At 41.3% G+C, this 22,907-nt stretch overlaps 1 protein-coding gene across 1 annotated transcript; it reads left to right on the top strand.

Moving 5' to 3' along the window:
• Nucleotides 1-13,864: 13,864 nt before the first annotated feature.
• Nucleotides 13,865-19,362, top strand: LOC133755235 (tripartite motif-containing protein 64-like). The gene is made up of 5 exons (XM_062185435.1): nt 13,865-13,990; nt 14,956-15,186; nt 16,133-16,155; nt 17,065-17,162; nt 18,869-19,362. The coding sequence occupies exons 1-5, from the start codon at nt 13,865-13,867 to the stop codon at nt 19,360-19,362; spliced, it is 972 nt and encodes a 323-aa protein (XP_062041419.1).
• The last annotated feature ends 3,545 nt before the right edge of the window (nt 19,363-22,907 follow it).

Below are 22,907 nucleotides of genomic sequence, written 5' to 3'. Positions count from 1 at the left end.
CCCCTGGAACATTGAAAAGCCACTCACAAATCCTTGATGCTAGGTGGCTTTTGTCTTTCTCTCACTGCTGTTTTTCAGAATGATGCTCCAGGAAAGCTCCACGGACACAGTAGGCAGGAGGGCCCATGACACCACACCACACCACACACGGAGGAAGCTGCTGTTTTCCTTCCATATGAATTTCAATACCATTTTTTCCAGACCTGAGAAGAATGTCTTTGGTATTTTGATTGGTGTTGTATTCAATTTATAAATTACTTTTGGAAGTATGGACATTTTGATGTTATTGATTCTTTCAATCCATGAACATAAAAGTTTTTTCTATTTTTTGTGTCTTCTATTTTTTTCTTTAATGTTTTGTTTTGTTGTTCTCATCCTAGAGATCTTTGACATTCTTGGTTAAATTTATTCCAAGGTATTTTTTTGTAGCTATTGTGAATGGGATTGATAATAGAAGTTCTTTCTCAGCTGTGGCACTGTCTGTATATACAAATGCTGTTGATTTTTGGGTATTGATTTTATATCCTGCTACTTTATTAAATTCTATGTGTTCCAATAATATCTTTGTGGAGTGTTTTGGATACCCTCAATAATCATATCATCTGTAAATAGGGATAGTTTCATTATTCCTTCCAACTTGTATCACTTTGATTTCTTTTTCTTGCCTAATGGCTCTGGCTAAAACTTCCAGTACTATATTCAATAGCAATCATGAGCGTGGGCATCCCTGTCTGGTACTGCATCTCACTGGGAATGCATCAAACTTTTCTGATTTCAATAAGACACTTTGTTTTATTAAGTATAAATCCTAAGGGAATCAACATGGAGCAGATGTAGAGTTACTCATAGTTGAATCACTTCATAACTTGGAAGGCAAAATATAGATAGGGTTAAGTGTGGGCCCAGTTATATCTCTGAACATGTGCTTAACCAGTAATCTGATATCCCAGAGTCACTATACATACTATAGTTTAATATATATTGTTTAATATATATCATACATATATTATGTATATACTATATAAGTTACATATATTGTACATATCACACACATGTTCCATATATATTACATGTAATGTGTATGTGTTACATCCATATACACTGTATATATATATACATATATAGTACACACATATATGTGTATATATATATATATATATATATATACCTATGAATGGAGTGGAGAACATGCTAAGTTGTTTAAAACATCTAGACAGAACCACAAAAAATAAAAAAGTACTCTGTATATTTATTTAAAACACCTGGGCAGAGCTGAAAAATAAAAATAAATCTATATATATATACACATACATATATATATATATATATATATATATATATATATTTAAAACACCTAGGCAGAGCCAAAAAATAAAACAAAAAAATATTTGAGAAGGGGGTGGAACAAGCACAGGGCTATTTAAAATAACAAAAGAGAGAGAGGGAGAGACAGAGAGAGAGAGAGAAACCTGGGCAGAGCAAGAAGAAAACAAACTGAATATTAAAATGGGTTTAGAAACATCTTTAAAAAATAAACAGAAAAAAGTTGCTCAGCTAACCAGGCATGTAGCATGTGGCTAGCTATGGGGGCTGCCATCTTGGGGTGGAGTCTGTTGTCCATCTTCAGGTAAGGTTGGAAATTCCCATAGGGGGATTGCCATCTTGGGATGGAAATCCCACCCTCTGCAGCAGGAAGTGGAGCATCCATCATGTTTAATGCTCTTCCTCCCTGATGCTAACACATTTCTAGGCAATCAAACCAGTTCTCCAACTCAAAATTAATAATTGTAAAAGCACGCTCAATTCAAAAATCAAAAACCCAGGAGAAAAGCCAAAATTCTCAAAACCTTTTTAACCATCTTTAGAAATAAAAGGCTTTTTTTTTAAAGTTTTAACCTTAAAAAATATGCAAATTGGCTTTAAAATACATTATAGACAATTTAGGACACTTAGAAGCTAGCCCTCTGTGAAAATCTCATCTCTCTGAATTCTATTAGCACTAACACCACATCCTTAAAGACAGAGACCACAAAAGGAAACCAATCCATGCTTTTTCTGAAAGCTACAATTGGAAAAACCTGTCCAAATCCTGCTGTTTGCCTGTTTTGAATGAAAAGCCTACAAGCAGCAGAGCAGCTGTGGCTTTTCTCTGGCAGGGTGGGGCAGGCTCCAGCCCTGAGCTGCCTAGGCAAGGCCCCTCCTTCCCTCATGAAATTCGCCCAGACAGGGAGTCACTACACATTGCTGGCAAGCATTGTGGGAGTTGCTCAGTCCCTGTGAGCACCCAAGCAGGCCCGAAACAGGGGAGAGGAAGGTCTGAGGTTTTGGATCCCATCTCAGCTGTCTCAGTCCCTGCCCCTTCCTTAGGCAAGCACAAACCAGGGCACCCAGCCTGGGCCCTTGCTGGAGCAGTGGGAAGGCCCAGCCTATAGAGCCAGAGGATTATGTACCCTCCAATCCAGGTCTCATGCCACATGTAAACTGCCTTGTCCCCCAGCTGCAACAGGGCACCCTGGGCAGCTGTGCTTTTGACAGTGGAGCCCCTTCCCTTAGCTGTGACTGGGTGCCCAGCTACAGCTCAGAGCATGGATAGGTGAGGATGTGTAGAGAAGGAGGATGAACAGGGTTACTACCCCTGGGAAGCCAGCTCTTATGTTGCTGTTTTTTTTTTTTTAATAAATTTTGGGGAATCCCTCTGTTATTAAAGGTCCAATCTCAGGTGCCAAATATACTACTGTTTTGCTTATTAATGTATTCATATTGATAAGCCATGTTGTTGTCTTTTGATTTCAATGACTCACTGTTCATTCAGGAGCATATTGTTCAGTTTCCATGTGTTTGTGTATATTCTAGATATTCTGAGCTGCTGATTCCAGCTTCAATTCATTTCAGTATGAGAAGATGCATTGTATGGTTTTGATTTTTTAAATTCTTTTGGACTTATTTTATGAACTAGCATGTAGTCAATCCTAGAGAATGTTCCATGCACTAGTGAGAAGAATGTGTATTCTGTGATTGTAGGATGGAAAGTTTTGTAGATATCTGTTAAGTCCACAATTCTTTTTAGTTCCTAAAATTCCTGTAATTTTTCTTGTTGTAATAATTGTAGAAATTTCAGTTTCATTATTTGTGGTGACCTTCCATGCATTTAATGTTTGTATATATTTATTTACAATTGTAACATTTTATTGAGTGCCATTGTTTCCATAGACATTAATTGTTATTTTATATTTGGAGCACATAATGAATTTCCTTCATCTATTATTCTGGGTGGAATATCAGTTGTAGTTGCTTTAATTTTTTTCAAAGATTTTATTTATTTACTTGAGAGGTAGAGTTAGAGACAGTGAAAGGGAGAGATAGAGAGAAAAGTCTTCCCTCCATTGGCTCACTCCTCAAAAGGCTGCAATGACTGGAGAAATGCCAAATGAAAGGCAGGGTCAGGTGCCTCCTGCCAGTCTCCCATGCAGGTTCAGGGGCTCAAGCACCTGGGCCATCTTTCACTGCTTTTTGAGGCTGTAGCAGAGAGCTGGGTTGCAAGAGGAGCAGCCAGGACTAGAACTGGCACCCATATTGGATGCTGGCGCCACAGGTGGAGGATTACCTCCCTGCACCATGGCACAGACCCCGTTGTAGTTGTTTAAACTAAGGAGGATTCTAGTGCTGGGTTGCTTGCAGTTTTATACATATATTTATATATATTATATATACAATATATATTTATTTAAATACATATTAATATGCAATTATATAAATATTTATATACAATATATATTATATATATTGTATATATTGTGTATATATATTATATATATGGCTTGTAGTTTTATATATATATATTTATATATATTTCTATTTCTATATATATATGAGTGGTGATATTTGAATAAGGCTTTCAGTTTTAAATATTTGTCCATCTATCAAGGAATTTTTATTTTATAACTCAGTGATAAGCAGTCCTATATTGCTCTCAGGTAAGGTTCATGTATCTAAGAAATAATTATAGGGGCCAGGGACATGGCTCACTTGGTTAATCCTCTGCCTGCGGCAACAGCATCCCCTGTGGGCACCCGGTTCTAGTCCCAGTTGCTCCTCTTTCAGTCCAGTGCTCTGCTTTGGCCTGGAAAGACAGTGGAAGACAGTGGAAGATTTCTAGGTTTTGCCAAGCAGGATGTAGTGTACTGTTGTTATTGTCTTAGTTTTAGACCTTAGTTTCAGACTTGAGATCCATAGTGGGGTTGCTTTCTCAAGATGGGGTCCCTCTTGTCTGTTAAGGTGTCATTTCAGGCAGACACAGAGAGGGAGGGAGGGAGGGAGGAAAAGAGGGAGGGAAAGAATGAGGGAGGGAGGGAGGGAAGAAGAGAGAGAGAGAGAGAGAGAGAGAGAGAGAGAGAATCTTCCATCCAGGGGTTCACTTCCCAAATGGCGCATGGCCAAGTCTGGGATAAGCTGAAGCCAGGAGTCTGGAGCTTCTTCTAGGTCTCCCACATGGATGCAAGGGCCCAAGCACTTGACCTTCTTCTGCTACTCTCCCCAATTAGCATATTAGCAGGGAGCTGGATCAGAAGTGGAGCAGCTGGGACTCGAACCAGCATCCATATTGGATGCCGGTGGCAGCTTTACCTGGTGTACCTCAACACTTGCCCCAAGCCACACAGTTTCTATATAGCTGGAGTGGCTCTGGGTGGCTTCTGTCAAGTGAAGGCCATGTGGCCTCTGCAGAATTTCAGAGGACTCTGACCTCATTCCTCAGTATATCAGTGACCTTCCTCCCACAACCAGGTAAGAACAGACTTTGGGGGATACTACATTTCTCCATCATCTTATCCTTAAACACTTACCTTAAATTCTTTACAGTGTGCATATGAAATGGTAGCTTTTTCTAGAGTATAGCTAATTGGTTTGTGTTTCATTTCACAATGATACTAATTTGCTGGTGCACTTATTTTTTTTTTATTTGACAGATAGAGTTAGACAGTGAGAGAAAGAGACAGAGAGAAAGGTCTTCCTTCTGTTGGTTCACCCTCCAAATGGTCACTATGGCCAGAGCTATGCCGGTCCAAAGCCAGGAGCCAGGTGCTTCCTCCTGATCTCCCATGCCGGTGCAGGGGCCCCAGCACTTGGGCCATCCTCCACTGCCTTCCCGGGTCACAGCAGAGAACTGGACAGGAAGAGGAGCTACTGAGACTAGAATCGGCACCCATATGGGATGCTGGTGCCGCAGGAGGAGGATTAAGCAAGTGAGCCATGGCGCAGGCCCACACTTAGGTTTTCATAAGTAAACCTACTAATGATCTTATGGGTTACTGCCCTGCATGTTCATCTAGATTTGAAGAACCTGTATTTGTTCTCCAGTTGTTTAATTCAATAATTCCAACTGGAAGTAGCTTTCCCTCCAGAGGACATTTGTTGATGCTTGGAAATATGTTTGGTTGTCACTACTGGCACCTACTGTGTAGAGATCAGGCATTCTGTTCATATCCTACAAGAAACAAGACGGCCCCTCCAACAAACTATTATCTGATCCCCAAAGGAATCAGTTCTGCTGTGAAAAGCGGCGGATGCCATTTCTGGGGAGCACGTTTCTCTTCCTGGGCTCTATTTTGAATATTTTACATATTTAATCTACAAAGCAAAGGTTTTTCAGGGATAGGAAGTAGATCCTTAAAATAAGGGTTTTCAAATCATCTTGACACATTTAGGATTATTTTGATTCCCATAAAAACTATTATTCATTTGTCAGTGACCACAGGAAATTGCTGCCACAAGACGTTGGCAGATACCACAATTCACAGATTCTTGATCCGTTACATAGATGGTTTAGGATTCCCCTGTATCCTCTCATTGTAAAGTAATGTTAAGGATGTAATGTCTAAATATTCAGAACACACTCAATATATTTTTCTGAATGTCTTCTCTCTATGCTTGGTAGAAGCCATACATTCTGAAGCTTCCAATGTGCATAGCACACTGTGCATGCATTCCTTTATAAGTTGTGTATTTGGTAATAGAAATCCATAAACCTTAAAACCTAGTAATGCATGAAGACATGGAATTAAAATTCAGATAATTTATCACACAGATCAATATATCTGAATGTTCTAGTCATGGATACTTTCAATACTGATATCATTTAAAATAAATACAAAAGCCACATGTTTTCTTTGATGAACCATCTGTTAATTGACCACTAAACTTAACGTATATTTGTAAAAGAAATTGAACATGCAGGCCTGTCCTCTGAATTCTATACTCACAGTGTGTGCTATGAATGGTCTCACCTTTGAAAGGGCAGATGTAATTAGTCATTTCAGATCTCCAATGCATAACTGCAGGCAGTGCAGCATCATCTGTTCTGGTCAAAACTTCTCTGGGTACATCACCTTTTATAGAATTTCACCTGACCCACCCACCAAACCCTCTCACTGGGACAGCCTCTGTCTTCAGAACTCATTGGATTTTGATGAAAAGGTTACAGGGAAGGTGGGAAAGAGATTCATTGGATTTAAAAGTTACAGAACACAGTACCCAAGGGCTAAGAGGCAAGCACAATGTAGACTGGCTTTGGGAGAAGATGTAGGATAGCTGATCTGATGTAAATGGCTCCCCAAGAAATTGTCACTGAGGGCTGAGAGTGCCAGTCTATGTGGCTCTCCTCTGCCTCAGAGGAACTACCTCCTGCATGCTGCCACCCTCCTTGCAGGATTCTGGCGCTGTTGTAGTTTACATCACAAACCTCCTGCACCCATAGTTAGGCTCTTTCAGATGCTGCTCTCTGGGTTGTTCCAATTCTGTGAATGTCTGCCATTATTTTTTCCCCAACATGGCCCCCAGGCCTCTGCTCCATGGTCTCAGATGTTTCCTTAAATGGTTAACTTAGGTCTTCTGCATAGTGTGTTAGGTCACTACTGCTCATAAGGCTAGCTTTCCATGTGGGAGCTCTGGTTTCAGTCCCAGCTGCACCAATTCCCGCCCAGCTGCCTACTTTCATTCCTGAGAAAGCAGTGGCAAATGGCTCAAGAGCTGGGCCCTCTGCCTCTCACTGGAGACCTGGAATAAGCTCTGGTTCCTTCCTGGCTTGGACTAGCCAAATCATTGCCACCATTTGTGGAGTGAACTCTCTCTCTCTCCCCCCGCCCCTCTCTCTGTCTGTCTCTATTTTTCTTTCACTCTGTTTCTCTGACTTTAATTAAAGGAATAAAATCTTGGAAAAAACAAAAAAAAGTTTCCATTTAATTTCTGATAATCGTTGTCATTTTAAGTCCCATTTCTGTTTTGGTGTCACTTTATATAAGATCTTCACCTTCCACTTGTGTTCCATGGTCCTTTCTGCATCTGGCTTAACTTTATACAATTCATATGTACATAATCCATCAATCATCACTCACGAGACAAATGGGCTACCCTCATTCTCATAATCCCTTCATCCACAGGTTCATGAAACTGAAATTACCAAATGAGTGGCATTTTGTAGTTTTCTTTGTTTTAAGATCTGTTTATTTATTTGCAAGTCAGAGTTAGAGAGAGGAGAGGCAGAGAGGCAGAGAGAGAGAGAGAAACTGAGACAGGGAGAGAGGTCTTCCATCAGAGTTCACTCCCCGATTGGCTGCAATGGTCAGAGATGCACCGATCCTCAGCCAGGAGCCAGGAGTTTCCTCCAGGTCTCCCACAAGGCTGCAGAGGACCAAGGACTTGGGCCATCTTCTACTGCTTTCCCAGGCCATAGCAGAGAGATGGGTTGGAAGTGGAGTAGCTGGGTCTTGAACTGGAACCCATATGGGATGCCAGTGCCTCAGGCTAGGGTGGTAACTCACTGCACCACAGCACCAGCCCCATATGCATTTCTTTCACATAACAATGAAATCCTTTCATTTAAACTACATAACTACTAGCAATTTTTGGGAATTCTAAGAAAAAATGTATGTCTTATTAAAATGATTTTACATGAGCAGTTAATTATCATTTCTAATTTAATATATTTAAATAGCCTTTGCTGGTGAATGAGGGGGAAAGACAGTGAGAAAGAGATCTGCCATCAGCTATTTCATTCTACAAACCGCTGGACAGTTTGGGCTGTTCAGGCTGACCCAGGAGCTTCTTCAGTGTTATATCTCCAGATGTTCTTTCCTTGATATTTATTGATATGTCCAACCCTATTCATAACTTCCTTGGATTGATTTGTGAGTGTCAAAATAGAATTCACCTTTCTATTAATATAGGCTTTTGGACATAATAACCTCTTGGTGGGTATAATAAGAGGATATCTGGATTTCAAATATTTACAAATATCAACTCTCAAATAATTAAGCATTTCAATCAAGAGCACTTTTGCAGTTAACCAAATTTGCTGTTAACCAAATACCCTGGAAAGGAGTTCACCCAAAGGATGATGGGACACAGTGCCCCTCCCCCCAGGCCTCAGTGCCTCAATAACCACATCAGGGTGAGGCTTGCTCCTCTTCATATAAAGACCTCACCCAGTCAAGGTTTCTTCAGCTCTGAGACTTGGTGTTGACTGGGCTGTGGAAACCTCCTGATCCTTCAGAGCCCCGGGAACTCAGAACACCTATCATACCCAGCATCCATCCCTGGAAGTTGCAGAGGACCAATTCCAATCATCAGGTGAGGACTGGGTCCAAAGAAATGGATTCAAGTTTTTTACCTTAAATCGTGAAAATAGAGGAATTTTTATTTTATAACTCAGCGATAAGCAGTCCTATATTGCTCTCAGGTCAGGTCCATGTGTCTAAGAAATAATTATAGGGGCTGGGGCCATGGCTCACTTGGTTAATCCTCTGCCTGCAGTGCCAGCATATCCTGTGGGTAATGGGTTCTAGACCCGGTTGCTCCTCTTCCAGTCCAGCTCTCTGCTTTGGCCTGGAAAGGCAGTGGAAGATGGCCCAAGTGCTTGGGCCCCAGCACCCATGTGGGAGACCAGGAGGAAGCACCTGAGTCCTGGCTCTGGGCATGGCGGCCATTTGGGGGGTGAAAAACAATGGAAGGAAGACCTTTCTCTCTGTCTCTCTCTCACTAACTCTATATGTCAAAAAAATAAAAGGAAAGAAAAAACTAAAATTAATTATAAAATTTTTGCCTATTGTAATTGTGTGTCTTATAAATTAATAATTCTCTGTTATTTTTCTGATGCCATATGCATTAAATGCTGAAGTTCTGGCAAGGAAGCCTTTGGAAAATCCTGTTGTGGAATGTGTAAAATGATTTTCTACAGAAATATCATGGTGTATCCTGAGTGATTAATAATAGTTTAGTCTGAGCAGGGAAGGAGCCAGAGCTTATACTAGGTCTCCCAGTGGGAGACAGAAGGCCACACTTTTGGACCATTTGCCACTGCTTCCTCAGGCATGAAAATAGGGAGCTGGATTGGTAGTGGAGCTGCTGGGACTAAACCAGAGCTCCCACATGGAAGGCCAGCCTTGTGAGCAGTACTGACCTAACACACTATGCAGAAGGCCATCCCCTAAGTTTACCATTTAAGGAAACATCTGAGACCATGGAGCAGAGATCTGGGGACACTTTGGGAAAAAAACAATGGCAGACATTCACAGAATTGGAACAACCCAGAGAGCAGCATCTGAACCTGAATGAGCCTAACTATGGGTGCAGGAGGTTTGTGATGTAAGCTACAACAGGATCAAAGTCTTGCAAGGGGAGTGGCAGCATGGAAGAGGTGGTTCCTCTGAGGCAGAGGAGAGCCACAGAGACTTCTGCCATTCTCCCGCCGCCCTCTCACGTTCTGCCAGTGTCAGCTTGTTCCAAAACGTGGCGCTCTCAGCCCTCAGTGAAAATTTCTTGGGAAACTATTTGCATCCGGTCAACTTCCCCACATCTCCCAAACCCAGTCGACATTTTGCTTGTCTCTTAGCCCTTGGGTACTGTTTTCTGTACTGTGCTAATCCAATGAATCACTTTTCCACCTTCCCTGTAACCTCATTATGCAAATCCAATCAGTTCTAAAGACAGAGGTGCTCTCAGTGAGTGGGTTTGGTGGGTGGGTCAGGTGAAATCCTATAAAAGGGGACACACCCAGAGGAGTTTAGACTAGAAGAGAAGGTCTTGAACTGGAAGCAGCTGTGCATTGGAGAGCTGAAGACCAACCACATCTACACTTCCAGAGGTAAGACCTGTATCAAATTTAGAGGATAGGTTTTCGTGTTCAATTTCTTTTACAAAAATACTTTAAGCTTAACGATCAGGTTACAGATGTTTTCTCAAAGCTATCCTGTGGCTTTCCTACTTATCTGAAATTATATCGGTAAGGAAAGTATCCATGATTAGAACATTCGTATATATTGATTTGTGTGATAAATTATTTGACTTTGTATTCCATGTCTTTATGCGTTACTAGATTGTAAGTTGTTAAAGATTTCTGTTTTTAATTTTTACACAAGTCACAAGTCAGAGAGAGAGAGAGATTTCTTCCATCTGTTAGTTAACTCCCTAGTGGCCACAATGGCCGGAGCTGGGCCAATCTGAAGCCAGGAGCCAGGAGCCTCCTGCAGGTCTCCTATCAGGGCCTAAGGACTTGGGCTGCCTTCTACAACATGCACAGGCCATAGCAGGGAGCTGTATCAGAAATGGAGTAGCCGGGACTCAAACGACACCTATATGTGCTTGCCAGTACTGTGGGTGGCAGCTTTACCTGCTAAGCCACAGCAAGTTCCACACCATACCATTTATATAAGGGATTGAGCATCTGTGAATTTTGCTGTCTGCCCAGGTCTGGCGGAACCAATTTCCTGTGGTCACTGATAAATGAATAGGAGCCTTTATACAAATCAAAATGTTCCTAAATGTGTTGAAATAATTTGAAAACCATTATTTAAGAGTGTGCTACCTTGCTTTGTAGACTAATTGTGGAAAATATTCAAAATAGAGCCAACCAACAGAAAAGTGCTCCCAAGATATGACATCTGTCTCTTTGGGAAAATAAGGATGAATCATTCATGCCTCATTATCTGCATCTATGGATATTCTAGAATTGGAAGGAAATCCAGTGTTCATTATCATTTTGGGGGCTTGATTTAAAGGACAATTGGGCAGAGGCCAGCAGTGTGGCATAGCAGGTAAAGCCGCCGCCTGCAGTGCTGACATCCTATAATGGTGCTAGATATAGTCCTGGCTGCTCCACTTTTGATCCAGCTCTCTACTGTGGCCTGGGAAAGCAGTAGATGATTGTCCAAGTCCTTGGTTCCTTGTACCCACATGGGAGACCAGAAGAAACTCCTGGCTCCTGGCTTCGATTGACACAGCTCCAGCCATTGTAACCAATTGGGGAGTGAAACAGAGGATGGAAGACCACTCTCTCTCCCCTCTCTCTCTCCCTCTCTCTCTCTGCCTTTGTTTCTCTCTCTGTGTGACTCTAACCATCAAACAAGTAAATAAATATTGAAAACACAATAGGGCAATTGCTGCCCATTGCTGTACTTGACTGTTCGCATTTCCGGAATGTGACAATCTCTCTGATGACATGAAATGACTCTGTGACAATCATATTTTCTCAAAGTGAATATGATTTTTGTATTTTATTACTTGAAGAAAAGGCCTTGGGTTAAAGTTGAAAAAGAATGCTTAATGTTTTAGAAGTCGAACATTCAGCTTAACACTGGTTAATCCAATAATCTTAGATTAAGACTAATCTCTTAATTGATTTCTTCAGATAAGTCCCTCTGTGAGCTGGAAGACAGCAGATACAGACTTTTAGTATGGAGCCCCATGGTTTTGTGACCATTAAAGCCAATGACTAGCAGAGAAGAAGGGGGAGAGAGAGAGAAAGAGAGAGAGAAGAAGGAGGAGGAGGAGGAAGAGGTAGAGAGATTCAGAAAGAAATACTGATCTTGTGTTGTTTCTAAGCCAATGAGCTAATGAAAATAAACCTTGGAATCATCTCATTTTTTAGCATAATCTTAAATTTCTCCAAAGAAATTTGTTACATACTTTTTCATTATTTAGTTGAAGGGTTTCTTTTTTTAATTATTTGAAAGAAATAGTTTTATAAAAAGGTAGAGACAGGGAGAGAATGGGTGGTCTTTGATTCTCTGGTTCACTCTCCTAAAGTTCCCAATGGCCAGAGCTTACCCAATCAAAAGCCAGGAGCCAGGATCTTTTTCTGGGACTTCTCGGGGGGGGGGGGGGGGGGCAATGGCCCAAGGACACGGGTCATCCTCTGCTCCCTTTACAGATAAATCAGCAGGGAGCTGGTTCTGAAGTAGAGCAGCCAGGATGCAAACTGCCAGGCATCTGCAGACCTTGCAGGCCAGGGTTTTAACCTGTTGTGCCATTTAAAAGTACCAACCCAGGTTCTTACTTTAAACAACCATAATACATGTATTACTTTCTTAGTTCTGTCAGATTGTAGACCCAAGATGTCTCCATTCATGGTGTCTATTTTTCTATGGGGACAAGTAGGGGGAGAAACTGTATGCAGATCTTTGCTTTCTCTCATCAGGGTAGAACAACTTTATTGGTTTCTGTTTCTTAAAGGATCTTACTAGAGTCATGGATCCAGCCACATTGCAAGCCTTCCAGCGGGAACTCACATGCCCAATTTGCATGAACTTCTTCCTAGATCCAGTCACCATAGACTGTGGACACAACTTCTGTAGATCTTGTCTTTGTCTGAGCTGGGAGGAAGCTGAGACTCCCATGTGCTGCCCCATGTGTAAGGAGATGTCAGAGAAGACCAACTTCAAAACCAATGATGTGCTCAAGAAGCTGGCTGCTGCTTCCAGACAGTACCGATTGAACCAGGTCACCAGGTTGCAGGAGCAGGTCCCTGTGGCACAGATGGAAGCAGAAGGGATCCTCAATGATGCTGACAAGAGTCTAGACTGTGAGCCTCTCTCTGAATGCCCACAGCCTGAGACACATGGCCACACCATGGTGGAATGTGCTGCTGAGGAGTCCCGGGTGAGTAATGCCTCCAGAGCCATGTGGATTCTCTGGGATTCTAAACTAGACAGAAAGATGGGGACTTATGGAAATGGAGTGGAAATGCATGAGAATGGAGACTGTGAGGGTGGTGATTTTTCCCCCGTGAATCCCAAGATGTAAATGTGTCCTTCCATGTTGGTGCTCAATGTGCCAACATAGGCACAATTAGGTTGGGCTGTCCTGAAGGGGAGTCTCTTTGAAGCACTGTCTACACATGTGCAGTTGGTGCAGGTGCAGTGCAAGTGGTCAGCAGCAGAAACTTGGGCTTGGGCTGCAACTGTGACTGCTTCACAGCCAAGTGGCATAAACACTGTTTCTAAGGAAGTCGATTTTATTGACTTTATTCAAAATTTCTGTTGTAATTTCTTCTTTTATTTTCAAAATTTATTTACTTATTTCAAGGGCCAATGTACACACACAGAGAGAGAGAGAGAGAGAGAGAGAGAGAGAATTAGCATCCATTTTGAGGTTTTTAACCCAAATATCCTCATGACCAGGGTGGGCCAAGCTGAAGCTGGGACTCAGGATCCTCTTTTGGGTCTTTCATGTGGGTGTCAGATGTCCAAGCATTTGGATCACCTTCCATTGCTTTTACAGGCCATCAGAAGGGAGATGAGGCAGAAGTGGAGGAGCCAGGACACGACCTGGTGCCCACATGGAATACTGTCTAGCAGGTGGCCAATGAGCTCTCTACACTAGGACAGCCTTGTTGTAATTTTCTACCACCTTTAATATCCCAAATCTAAGACTCAAATTAGGTCAACTTGGGAAAATATGACCACTCTACTTTATTCAAATTTACTATTATCAGAAAAAGAGAACAGAAGAAAAAACATTAGTATTCTCAATACTATTCTCACAACCACTGCCATTTCCAATAAGTAAGGGAGGGAAATATGTAAGAATATAGTCCATGTGGCTAAATCTCATAATTATTCTGCAGGAAAAACTTTTAAAGGAAATGAATACTTTATGGGAACGTTTCCAGGAATTGAAAAACAATGTGACACAGGAAATTAAAAAGGCACATTCATTCACGGTAAGAATGAAAAAGATGTTCTTCAATTACTGTAATGCTTTACAATCACCATACTGCTTTAGCAAATTCTGGTTACCATGAAGAGTTTGTGATTTCCTCCCAGAAGAATGGTGGTTTCAAATGGAAACTCAGTAATCACAAATCCTGTGCCAGCCAAGACATGTAGTGAGAAGTATACCAGGGCGTAGTGGAGACAGGTCATCTCATCACAGATACTCCAAGTCCAACCCTGAAGGTTTACATCAACCTTCTCCAGCACTAAAGACAGCACTAAGTATGGCTATGAAGAAGCAGTGAAAAGTAGAATCATATCTATGAAGGAAATGAAGTCTTTCTACACTACTCCATGTGATGGGGAATGTACCTAAATATGTTTAATTATTTAGAAGAATCAGGCAAAGGAACAGAACAAAATTAAGAAGGTTACTACTACAGTCAAAATAGTTGATGGGGTCAAAATCCTGAAGAAGCTTCAGAAAAGGAGGGAGAAAGAGAAGGGTGGGGGGACACCTGAGATCCTTCGGTGAGTCTTGATTTAAACAGAGAATAAGGCTAAGAACCTACAGGAGGCACACACAGAAAAGATTTGCATGTACTCAAGAGGTTTTGCATGGGTGAGGCAGAAAGTCTGGAGAAGAGACGTACATTTTGAAAATTTTATTTAGTTGAAAGATAGGGTGAGGGGAACATCCATGCACTAGTTCATTCCCTAAATTATAGTGGCTGGCACAGGATGACAGGAGGCTGAAACTTCATCAGGGTCTCCCATTTGGATGGTAAAGGCCCAAGCACTTGGGCCCTCCAATGCTTCCATCCCAGGCACGTTAGCAAGTAGATGCATGGGAACTGGGACAGCAGGAACTTGATGAGGCAATCCTAGGGGTGTCAGTATCTCAAGCAAATGGAGAAATAATATTGCCAGTTCAGCATGAGGATATGTATTCTTTAACCCAATATCTCCACAGGAATATGTGTCCATAAGGGAGTTGATGATAAAAGTTCAGTACCAGAAGTTGCATATACTTCTCCATGAGGAGGAGCAACTGCAGCTGCAGGCCCTGCACAGAGAAGCACAGGAGATTTCCCAGCAGCTCAAGGACAGTGAGATGAGAATGACGCAACAGAAACACCAGGTGAAAGAAACGTACAGAGAGCTGGCTGAGGCATGCCGGAAGCCTGACCTGGAGTTACTGCAGGTGAGCCGGGAGAGCCCTTGTTCAGGGAAAGAAGTGCTTTCCTGGGCAAGGTCATAAGAACCTGAAAATATTACCTGCACATATCACGACTTATTCCACGGCAGGATTCGGGTCTGTTGCCCTGCATCTTTATTTTTGCCCAATCACTTGGTTCTGTATAATCTGATAATCATATGCGTGCTTTCCTCTGTCATAATTCACACTCAATAAAATTCTCTGCAGTGCAAGCAAGAAAATTACTGTAGGAAAAATTATCCAGGAGCTCAGTGAGCACAAAATGGTTGCATTTTTAAATTGATTTTCAATCTATATTGCCCTTCAGGGGTGCTGAATGTCCAATCAGAGTGTTATAGAAGGTCTGGGAAACCAATTGGTTTGGCCTTGCTGAGGCAACTCCAGAAAATTAAAAGAATCTGCAGAATATTTATTTCTCAGCTGTTAATTTGGAATGTCTATGTATGATGGCATCACTATCCAATTGCCCTTGACCAAAAAAAAATAAAATAAAATTCCCTACTCCTGCCTCCATAAACACTGTGGTGCCCAAAGTAAAAAGTATTTTCTGAAGACATTGAGGCCTTGATCTTTGCCTAAGCAAGTTTTGGTAATCAATGCCAGTGCACTCTGATTTTCAGAGGTTTCCCCACTTTGCAATAAATGTCAGTAGAGGTCAGACCTCTCTCTGGAATATGAGTGGGGGCGAGTGACCCTGCAACCTAGAACTTTTTACATTGCTGCACAGCTTCGTCCTGAATGCCATCTTCTGAATTCACACAGAGGAAGTCCTTCTTGGACCAGCTCTTAGTCTGTTATTAACAGACTCTGATACCTCTTCGCAGAGAACCAGAAGAAAATACATGATTGAAAAATACTAAAGCAAGAATTTTATAGAGCACAGAGGAGAGAGTTCTCATGACTAAATATTTTTTAATTTTTTTTCTTGCAGGATATTGGGAGTGTATTAGAAAGGTAAGTTTACAGTGAGAATCTCCAATGTGTAAGAAACTTGTGCTCTTGTTGATGTAGCAGATGCTTCTGTTTTGAGTGATTAACTTGGATCTCCCTGACTATTTACCATTTTGTTTGATAAGGGATCCTGAGGTTTTCTACTCTTTGGTGCCAGATGAGATGTGGCTGAATTCACATATGCAAAAACAATGATTTGACTTTCTGGGCTTTGTTTCAGCTTCTCTCCTCCCCTTCCTCTGGAACTGCCCCAACCAACCTTTATGAACAGATTATTCTGAGAAATCCCAGAGGAGGCCCCACCCTTGAGAGAGGGAAAGGGAAAAAAGACACAGGAAAGAGGAATTCCCACAGCAGGGGAGGAGGAAGGAGGATTCACTCCTGGGAGCAGCAGTGAGAAGGTCCTGCCCTCTCAGCCTGTCCCAGTGGCAGCCCGGATGGGGGCATCAGCCACCTCAGCTCCCTCAGGACCATGGCTGCCAGTCTGGAATTCCATTCCCTTGCTTGGTAGAAAAATCACAGCCTCCTGGCTCAGTGCAGATCCTATTGACTGTACTGTTGGGGATGTCTGTTGACTGAATTCCCATAGATTCTGCCTAAAAGCCCTGCTCTCTGTAAGCTACCCAGGATCTCTGCTTTCCCTGAAGTCAAGTGAGGGGTACAGGGGGGAATGGGATGACTGTCATTCCACAGGTTGGATAATGTCTGAGAAGAAAGAGGCAAATGGCTTTGATGTGAAATTTAGATAAAAGTATTAATTTTATTTCTCCAAAGGAAGTGAATAAAATTTATTCTTATTAGCCAATAATGGGAAAATTCCTGATGAAATAGTTTGGATTTGCATCTGGTAATGTTGTCTTGACCCTGTGATTGCCCTTTGACCTGGAGTGTCCCTGGTCTGATTCTTTACAGAGCAGAACTGGTACAGACACTCAATCCCCAGCGGGTTAACCCAGAGCTGACGTTATGGCACATCACTGGACTCACAGAGATGCTATACAACTTCAAAGGTGAGCCTCAGTCTCCATCCTTCCAGCCCTAATTTCCTTCTTCTTCACTGCTTTTGTGCCTGAGCCATTTCCCATTTTATTTCATTCACCTTCCCTGAAAATCCTACAGGTTTTTTTGAAACTGTGTCTTCTCACTTTGCTTAATCACATTACAGTGATCAAAGCTGAACTTTGTAAATAAGCATGCTGACATAAGCAGAGTATGGGAAGATATTCAGATGATTTGATTAAGGGATACAATGCTCAATTCTTAGTGCGGCAGTCAAGACTGTATGTTGGCCGTGTTCACTGCAATTTTTGTAGGGAGAGACAGTAAGGGAGCTCTTTCATCTGTTGTTTCACTCCCAAGATGGCCACAATGACCATGGCTAGCACAGCCAAATCCAGGAACCAGGAGCCAGGAGCATCTTCTGCATCTCCACAAAGGTAGCAGATGCTCAAACTTTGGGTCATCTTCTGCTGCTTCCCCAGGCCATTATCAGGGACCTGGATCAGATGTGGAACAGCTGGGACATGAACTAACTGGCACTCCTATGGGATGCCAGTGTCATAGGCAGCAGCCTGAACCACTATGCTACAACACTGGCCCCATCTCACTGCATTTCTTAAAGTTTGAATATGGCACTTGATTTTTTAATTTGTCCTATATGCCTAGTATATTTATCATGCACTGCTAAAGTAGCTATTACCATTGATAAACTCAGAAAGATTTGACCAACCCCAAAAATGAGAAATTGTCAAAAGCAGACCCATTCCAATGCTATCTCCTGATTCTGAAAACAATTAAATGACGAGAGATCTGTGAATGCAGTGCAATGATGTTAGGCCTGCACTAGACAATAGTTCAGAGAGCAGAGGGTTGAAACCCAGATTGGGCGAAATCCACGTTCTGAACAGATAAGCTGAAGTCAGGACATTCTTTAGAGATATTACTTATTGGGACATGTGTTTTATGTTGAAATATTCAGATGTATAGCTTATTTCCCAATTAATAAGTATCATATTTCAAACAGGGTTATTTACTAATGGAATTAAACACAAAACTCAAAAAACAGCTTTCTAGCCAAGAAAGTACAAGTTGTAGGTTGCTCTCAATACATGCTATCCAGTGGTAGGCATTTGGCACAGCAGTAAGTATCTTGGGCACCTGTATTCTGTAGCAAAGTGCCTGGGATTCATTCCCATTCCTGCTTCCATCCAGCTTTCTGCTAATGCACACCTTGGGAGGCAGCAGATGTTTTCCCTAATATATGGATCCCTGCTACCCATGTGGCAAACCAGGATTGGATCCTGGATCCTGGCTCCTGGCTCCTGGCTCAGGCCTGGCCAAGCCCTGGTTGTGGGTATTTGGAGAGTGAACCAGCAGATGGAACACTTCTCTGTCTCTGTGTCTCTCTTTTCAAAGAAATATAAACATGTATATTCAAAACTATTGAAACCATTAACACTCCACACCAACCAAAACCCTACTTCACACAGTGTGTGATATGTCCAAGTTGGTTTTCTTATTTTTCTCTGTTATTTGATTTTTTTTCTGTAAAGCCACTTGAACCAGTTTCTCAGTTGAGCAAATCTCAATTCATTGTGCTTCCTCTCTTCCGTTAGTTTTCCTTGCAAAGTCAAGAGAAGTGATTCCATGGGCACAAAACATTTGTATTCAGGCCATAGAAACAACATTCATTGATCAGTTTTTTCTCTTTCTGCAGTGGATCATGGTCTGAAGAAGGAAGTGGCCCACAGCTACTTAAGGCTCTCTGAGGACCTCAGAAGTGCAATAGTTGGAGAAGGACATCGCAGTGTCCCCAGCCATTCCCAGAGAGCAGAGAGCTTTGCTGTGTGGGGTGCTCAGACCTTCACCTCTGGCAAGCATTACTGGGAGGTGGATGTGTCATCCTCTTCCAATTGGATTTTGGGAGTCTGTTATGATTCCAGCACAAGTGATACCAGTGACATTCTTAATCTCGAAGAAGCATTTCTCCTGGCCTCCCTGAAGAGTAACAACCATTACGTCCTTACCACCAGTGTTCCACCCTTAACTCACTATGTGAAAATGCCCCTGAGTAGTGTTGGGGTGTTTCTGGATTGTGACCATGGAACAGTGAGTTTCTATGACGCTGACATAGGTTCCCTCATACATTGTAATGTTCCAACCCACTTTACTTCTCCTCTGAACCCCTTTTTGTGCCTTTGCCCCCCATGAAATGTCTTTGTGAACCCCCATACAGAGGAAACTACTGTCCTGGGATGTTTTTATGTGAGACATCAGGATTGTTTTTGAGCACACTGTAACTTAATGAGCACAGTGTAATCATAATTAGAGCATGGTTATAAAACATGCAACATATAACTGCAATGAATATATGAACTTTTTCTCTTAAAATTTATTTTAATAAAGAGCTTTGCAACTTTCATTGTTATCTGATCCCAATACTTTTTCACCACCCTGCAAAGAAACTCAATATAGTCCCCCTGGGCATACTTCCTACTCCATCACCTGACAATTCCTTTTCTGCTTTTTCTTTTGTGATTTGTATATTCTAAACAGTTTATGCTAGTAAAATGCTGAAATATGTGGCTTCTGGGGTCTTGTTTTTCCATTTAGTTGAATGCTACCCAGGCACATCTGCATGCAGAAAGCCTTTTATTCTCATATTTGATTATGTCTTGGGTAGAAGAGTGAAGTGTCATCTCTCTCAGCTTACTAAATAAAACAAATTTGCAAAAGTTTCTCTTCAAATCTAGCCTTTTGGGGTAGATGCAAGTGCCTGACAGGCAAGCACTTCAACCTGTCCTGATCACACATCACGTCTCTGCTCAAAGATTTTTCAGGAAGCCCTTCGTGACCGTAGAGACCACAGTGATTTCTCTTACTACACACTCTACGCATAACATCCAACATCCCAATAACCTCCAACATGAATTCAACAAACTGATAGTTAGTGATGTCTGCTTGAGTGCAAATCTGAAAATTTACAAATGGAAGATCTTACCTGGTGCTGTATTGCTATTACCGGAGTACTGCTTAGGACATATTACACAAAAGAAATGTAGTGAATAAGTGGACTAAAGAACAAATAAAAGATTAGTATTAACAAAGCTACTCTAACATCAGGAATGTTTGGCTTATTGGTTTCAGAGCCACTTGCCATGGCCACATCTCATATTGGAGCACCTGGGGACATGTCCTTCTCCTCTCCAGATTCTAGCTGCTTGGTGGCAATGGGCACTGTGGGAAGCAACAGGAGATGGTTCAAGTACTTACATGGAAGACCCAGAAATACGTTTCTGGTGCTAGCTTTGTTGTAACCCAGTCCTGGCCATCTTGGGGAGTGAATTGGCAAATGGGAGCTCTGTGGGCTTGATATTAGGTAATTTACTAACTCAAGTCACTACTAATTCAACTAAGTGTGATGGTCAATTCTTTCTTAAATTGGCCATCAGATGTCCAAAATCAATGCTATTTTTGGGTGAGATGTTGAAGGTGTTAGAAGATGAGACTAGTTTTGTTTTTTTCCCCCACGACTACAAAGTTTTTGTTTTAGACATAAAAACATCAGGGGTTGGGTTCTGATACAAACATCAGAGGGACAGTTTATAAAATACAAAAAAGCAATGATGCCAGTAAATGAGTTTCTACTTTAGACTCCCAACCAGAACACAAAATGACAGGATTTCGTCTTCAATTTCACGTTTAAATAAAGAAATAATAATAATAATAATAATAATAATAATAATAAAAGAACCACCATGAAGACACCATCACATTAAAATCTCTTTCTTGGGGTTTAAGCGCTATGACCCCTTCCTGCATCAAAAATATATTTCCCTGCACTTGTATTTAAGTTTTTGGCTTATTTTTCAAAGTGTATTCCCTTTCCTGTAAGAAATTGATGAAGCATTATATTTAAACCAATACAAGGTTTCAGCTGAGCTTCTGTAAAAACTGAAAGATCATTATTTTGTAGTTCACTGTCTTCTAGGTTTTATTTTTTAGGAGTTTTTAAATTTTTTTAAGGTTTTTACTTAATGAATGGAAATTTTACAGGTTCAAATTTAGTATTCCTTCCTCTGGTGCCCACCCTCCTACACCTACTCCCATTTCTTCTCCTACTCCCTCTTCTATACCATTCTTCATTAAGATTAACTTTTAATTAACTTTATATACAGAAGACCAACTCTATGCTGTTAGATTCCAACAGTTTGTACCTACACTAACAGCACACACACACACACAACATCCAAAACCCTGTTTGAGAGCAAATTTTGTAGTTAATCTCACAGTACTTTGGTAAGGAGTTACAGGGAGAGGGAGAAGGAATGGGATGGAGTTGGAGAGGCAGAGAGAGTTGTGCCATCTACTGATTCCCTTCGCAAATGGCACACTAGTTAGGGTTGTGCCAGGCCAAAAAAAAGGTGCCTGAAACTCCATCCAGGTCTCCCATATGGATTCAGGGACCCAAGTATTTGGGTCATCTTTTGTGGATTTCCCAGGTATATTAACAGCTGGATCAGAACTGGAGCACCTGGGAATCAAACCATCCCTCATGGAATGGCAGAGTTGTGAGTGGCAACTTAATCAGCTATGCCACAATGCCAGCCCCTCCTCTGTTGTTTTTTTTATAAATATTTATTTATTTATTTATTTGAAAGAGTTACACAGAGAGAGAAGGAGAGGCAGAGATAGAGAGAGAGAGAGATCTTCCATCTGCCAGTTCACTCCCCAAATTCTACATTGTGTGCTAAAAATATTTATATCTAATTAGTATTTCTACCCTTTATGTATGATGGCCATTTTTGAGTGCTTATTTTGTTCCTAAAAATCTTAACAAAGTATGATTTAAAGTGGTTTTCTAGATCAAAAATTAGTTTTGAAGAATTTATAATTTTTACAGCACAAGTTTCCTTTTCTAAATATGTTCATTGTTAGTATCAGAAACAATGGTAAATAATAGTAATGATTTGATCTCATCTTCTGACTTTGAAGCTAATGGCTGCAACCATAAACATTATTTTAGCAAATCATTTGAAAGAAATTAAATATTAAGTAAATGTTGGATTTATATGTATTAATTTTATCTTTTTAAAGTATTCATTCATTTTACAGGCAAAATGACAGAGAAAAGTAGATTCTCCATCCACTGGTTAAGTCTCCAAATGGCTATAATGGCTGAGACTGTTTCTGGCCACAGCCAGGAGCTTGGAACTCTAACCTGGTCTCCCACCTGGGTTGGGGGGTATCCAAGTATTTGAGCCGTCTTCTGTTTCCTTCCCAGGCATATTAGCAGGGAACTGTATCAGAAATAGAGCAGTTTGGACTCAACCCCAGTTGATTTGGGTTGCCAGTGTCACAAGTAGTACCTCAACCAGGTGTACCACAATGTTGGTCCCAGTATTACTTGGTTTTAGTCCATAATGTTTAGGAATTTTATCAAATATCTTTTCTTATATATCACTGCAATTTATTCACCACGGATTAATCAAGAATCTCCAGAGAAACAGAATAACAAAAAATTGTGTTTCTGATTCAAAGCTTGTACTGCCACTGTCTCTCCAGAACCACTCACACAGGAAGGGGAGGAGATAGGAATGAAATGAAAGTGCTTTCCTTATCACCTGTGTAGGATTCCTTTCCAAGGAAAGATCCAGCTCCTTTTAACTTCAAGGCTAATACCTTAAACTATTTGGTGCATTGTAATCACCTGAAAGGCTTGTTAGACTACAGATTGCTGAGCCTCAGCTGCAGAG

The sequence above is a fragment of the Lepus europaeus genome, unplaced genomic scaffold, assembly GCF_033115175.1.
Source record: "Lepus europaeus isolate LE1 unplaced genomic scaffold, mLepTim1.pri SCAFFOLD_3_1, whole genome shotgun sequence".
Taxonomy (NCBI): Eukaryota; Metazoa; Chordata; class Mammalia; order Lagomorpha; family Leporidae; genus Lepus; species Lepus europaeus.
Note: the sequence above shows the minus strand (reverse complement) of the source record. Positions and strands in the feature narration are given on the sequence as shown.

Bases quoted from the DNA above. Each gene is read 5' to 3' on its own strand.
- LOC133755235 (XM_062185435.1), top strand. From the start codon at position 13,865: ATGTGGCTAAATCTCATAATTATTCTGCAGGAAAAACTTTTAAAGGAA. The intron at 13,991-14,955 runs GTAAGAATGAAA...ATATCTCCACAG, and splicing joins AAAAGGCACATTCATTCACG to GAATATGTGTCCATAAGGGA. The intron at 15,187-16,132 runs GTGAGCCGGGAG...TTTTTCTTGCAG, and splicing joins CTGACCTGGAGTTACTGCAG to GATATTGGGAGTGTATTAGA.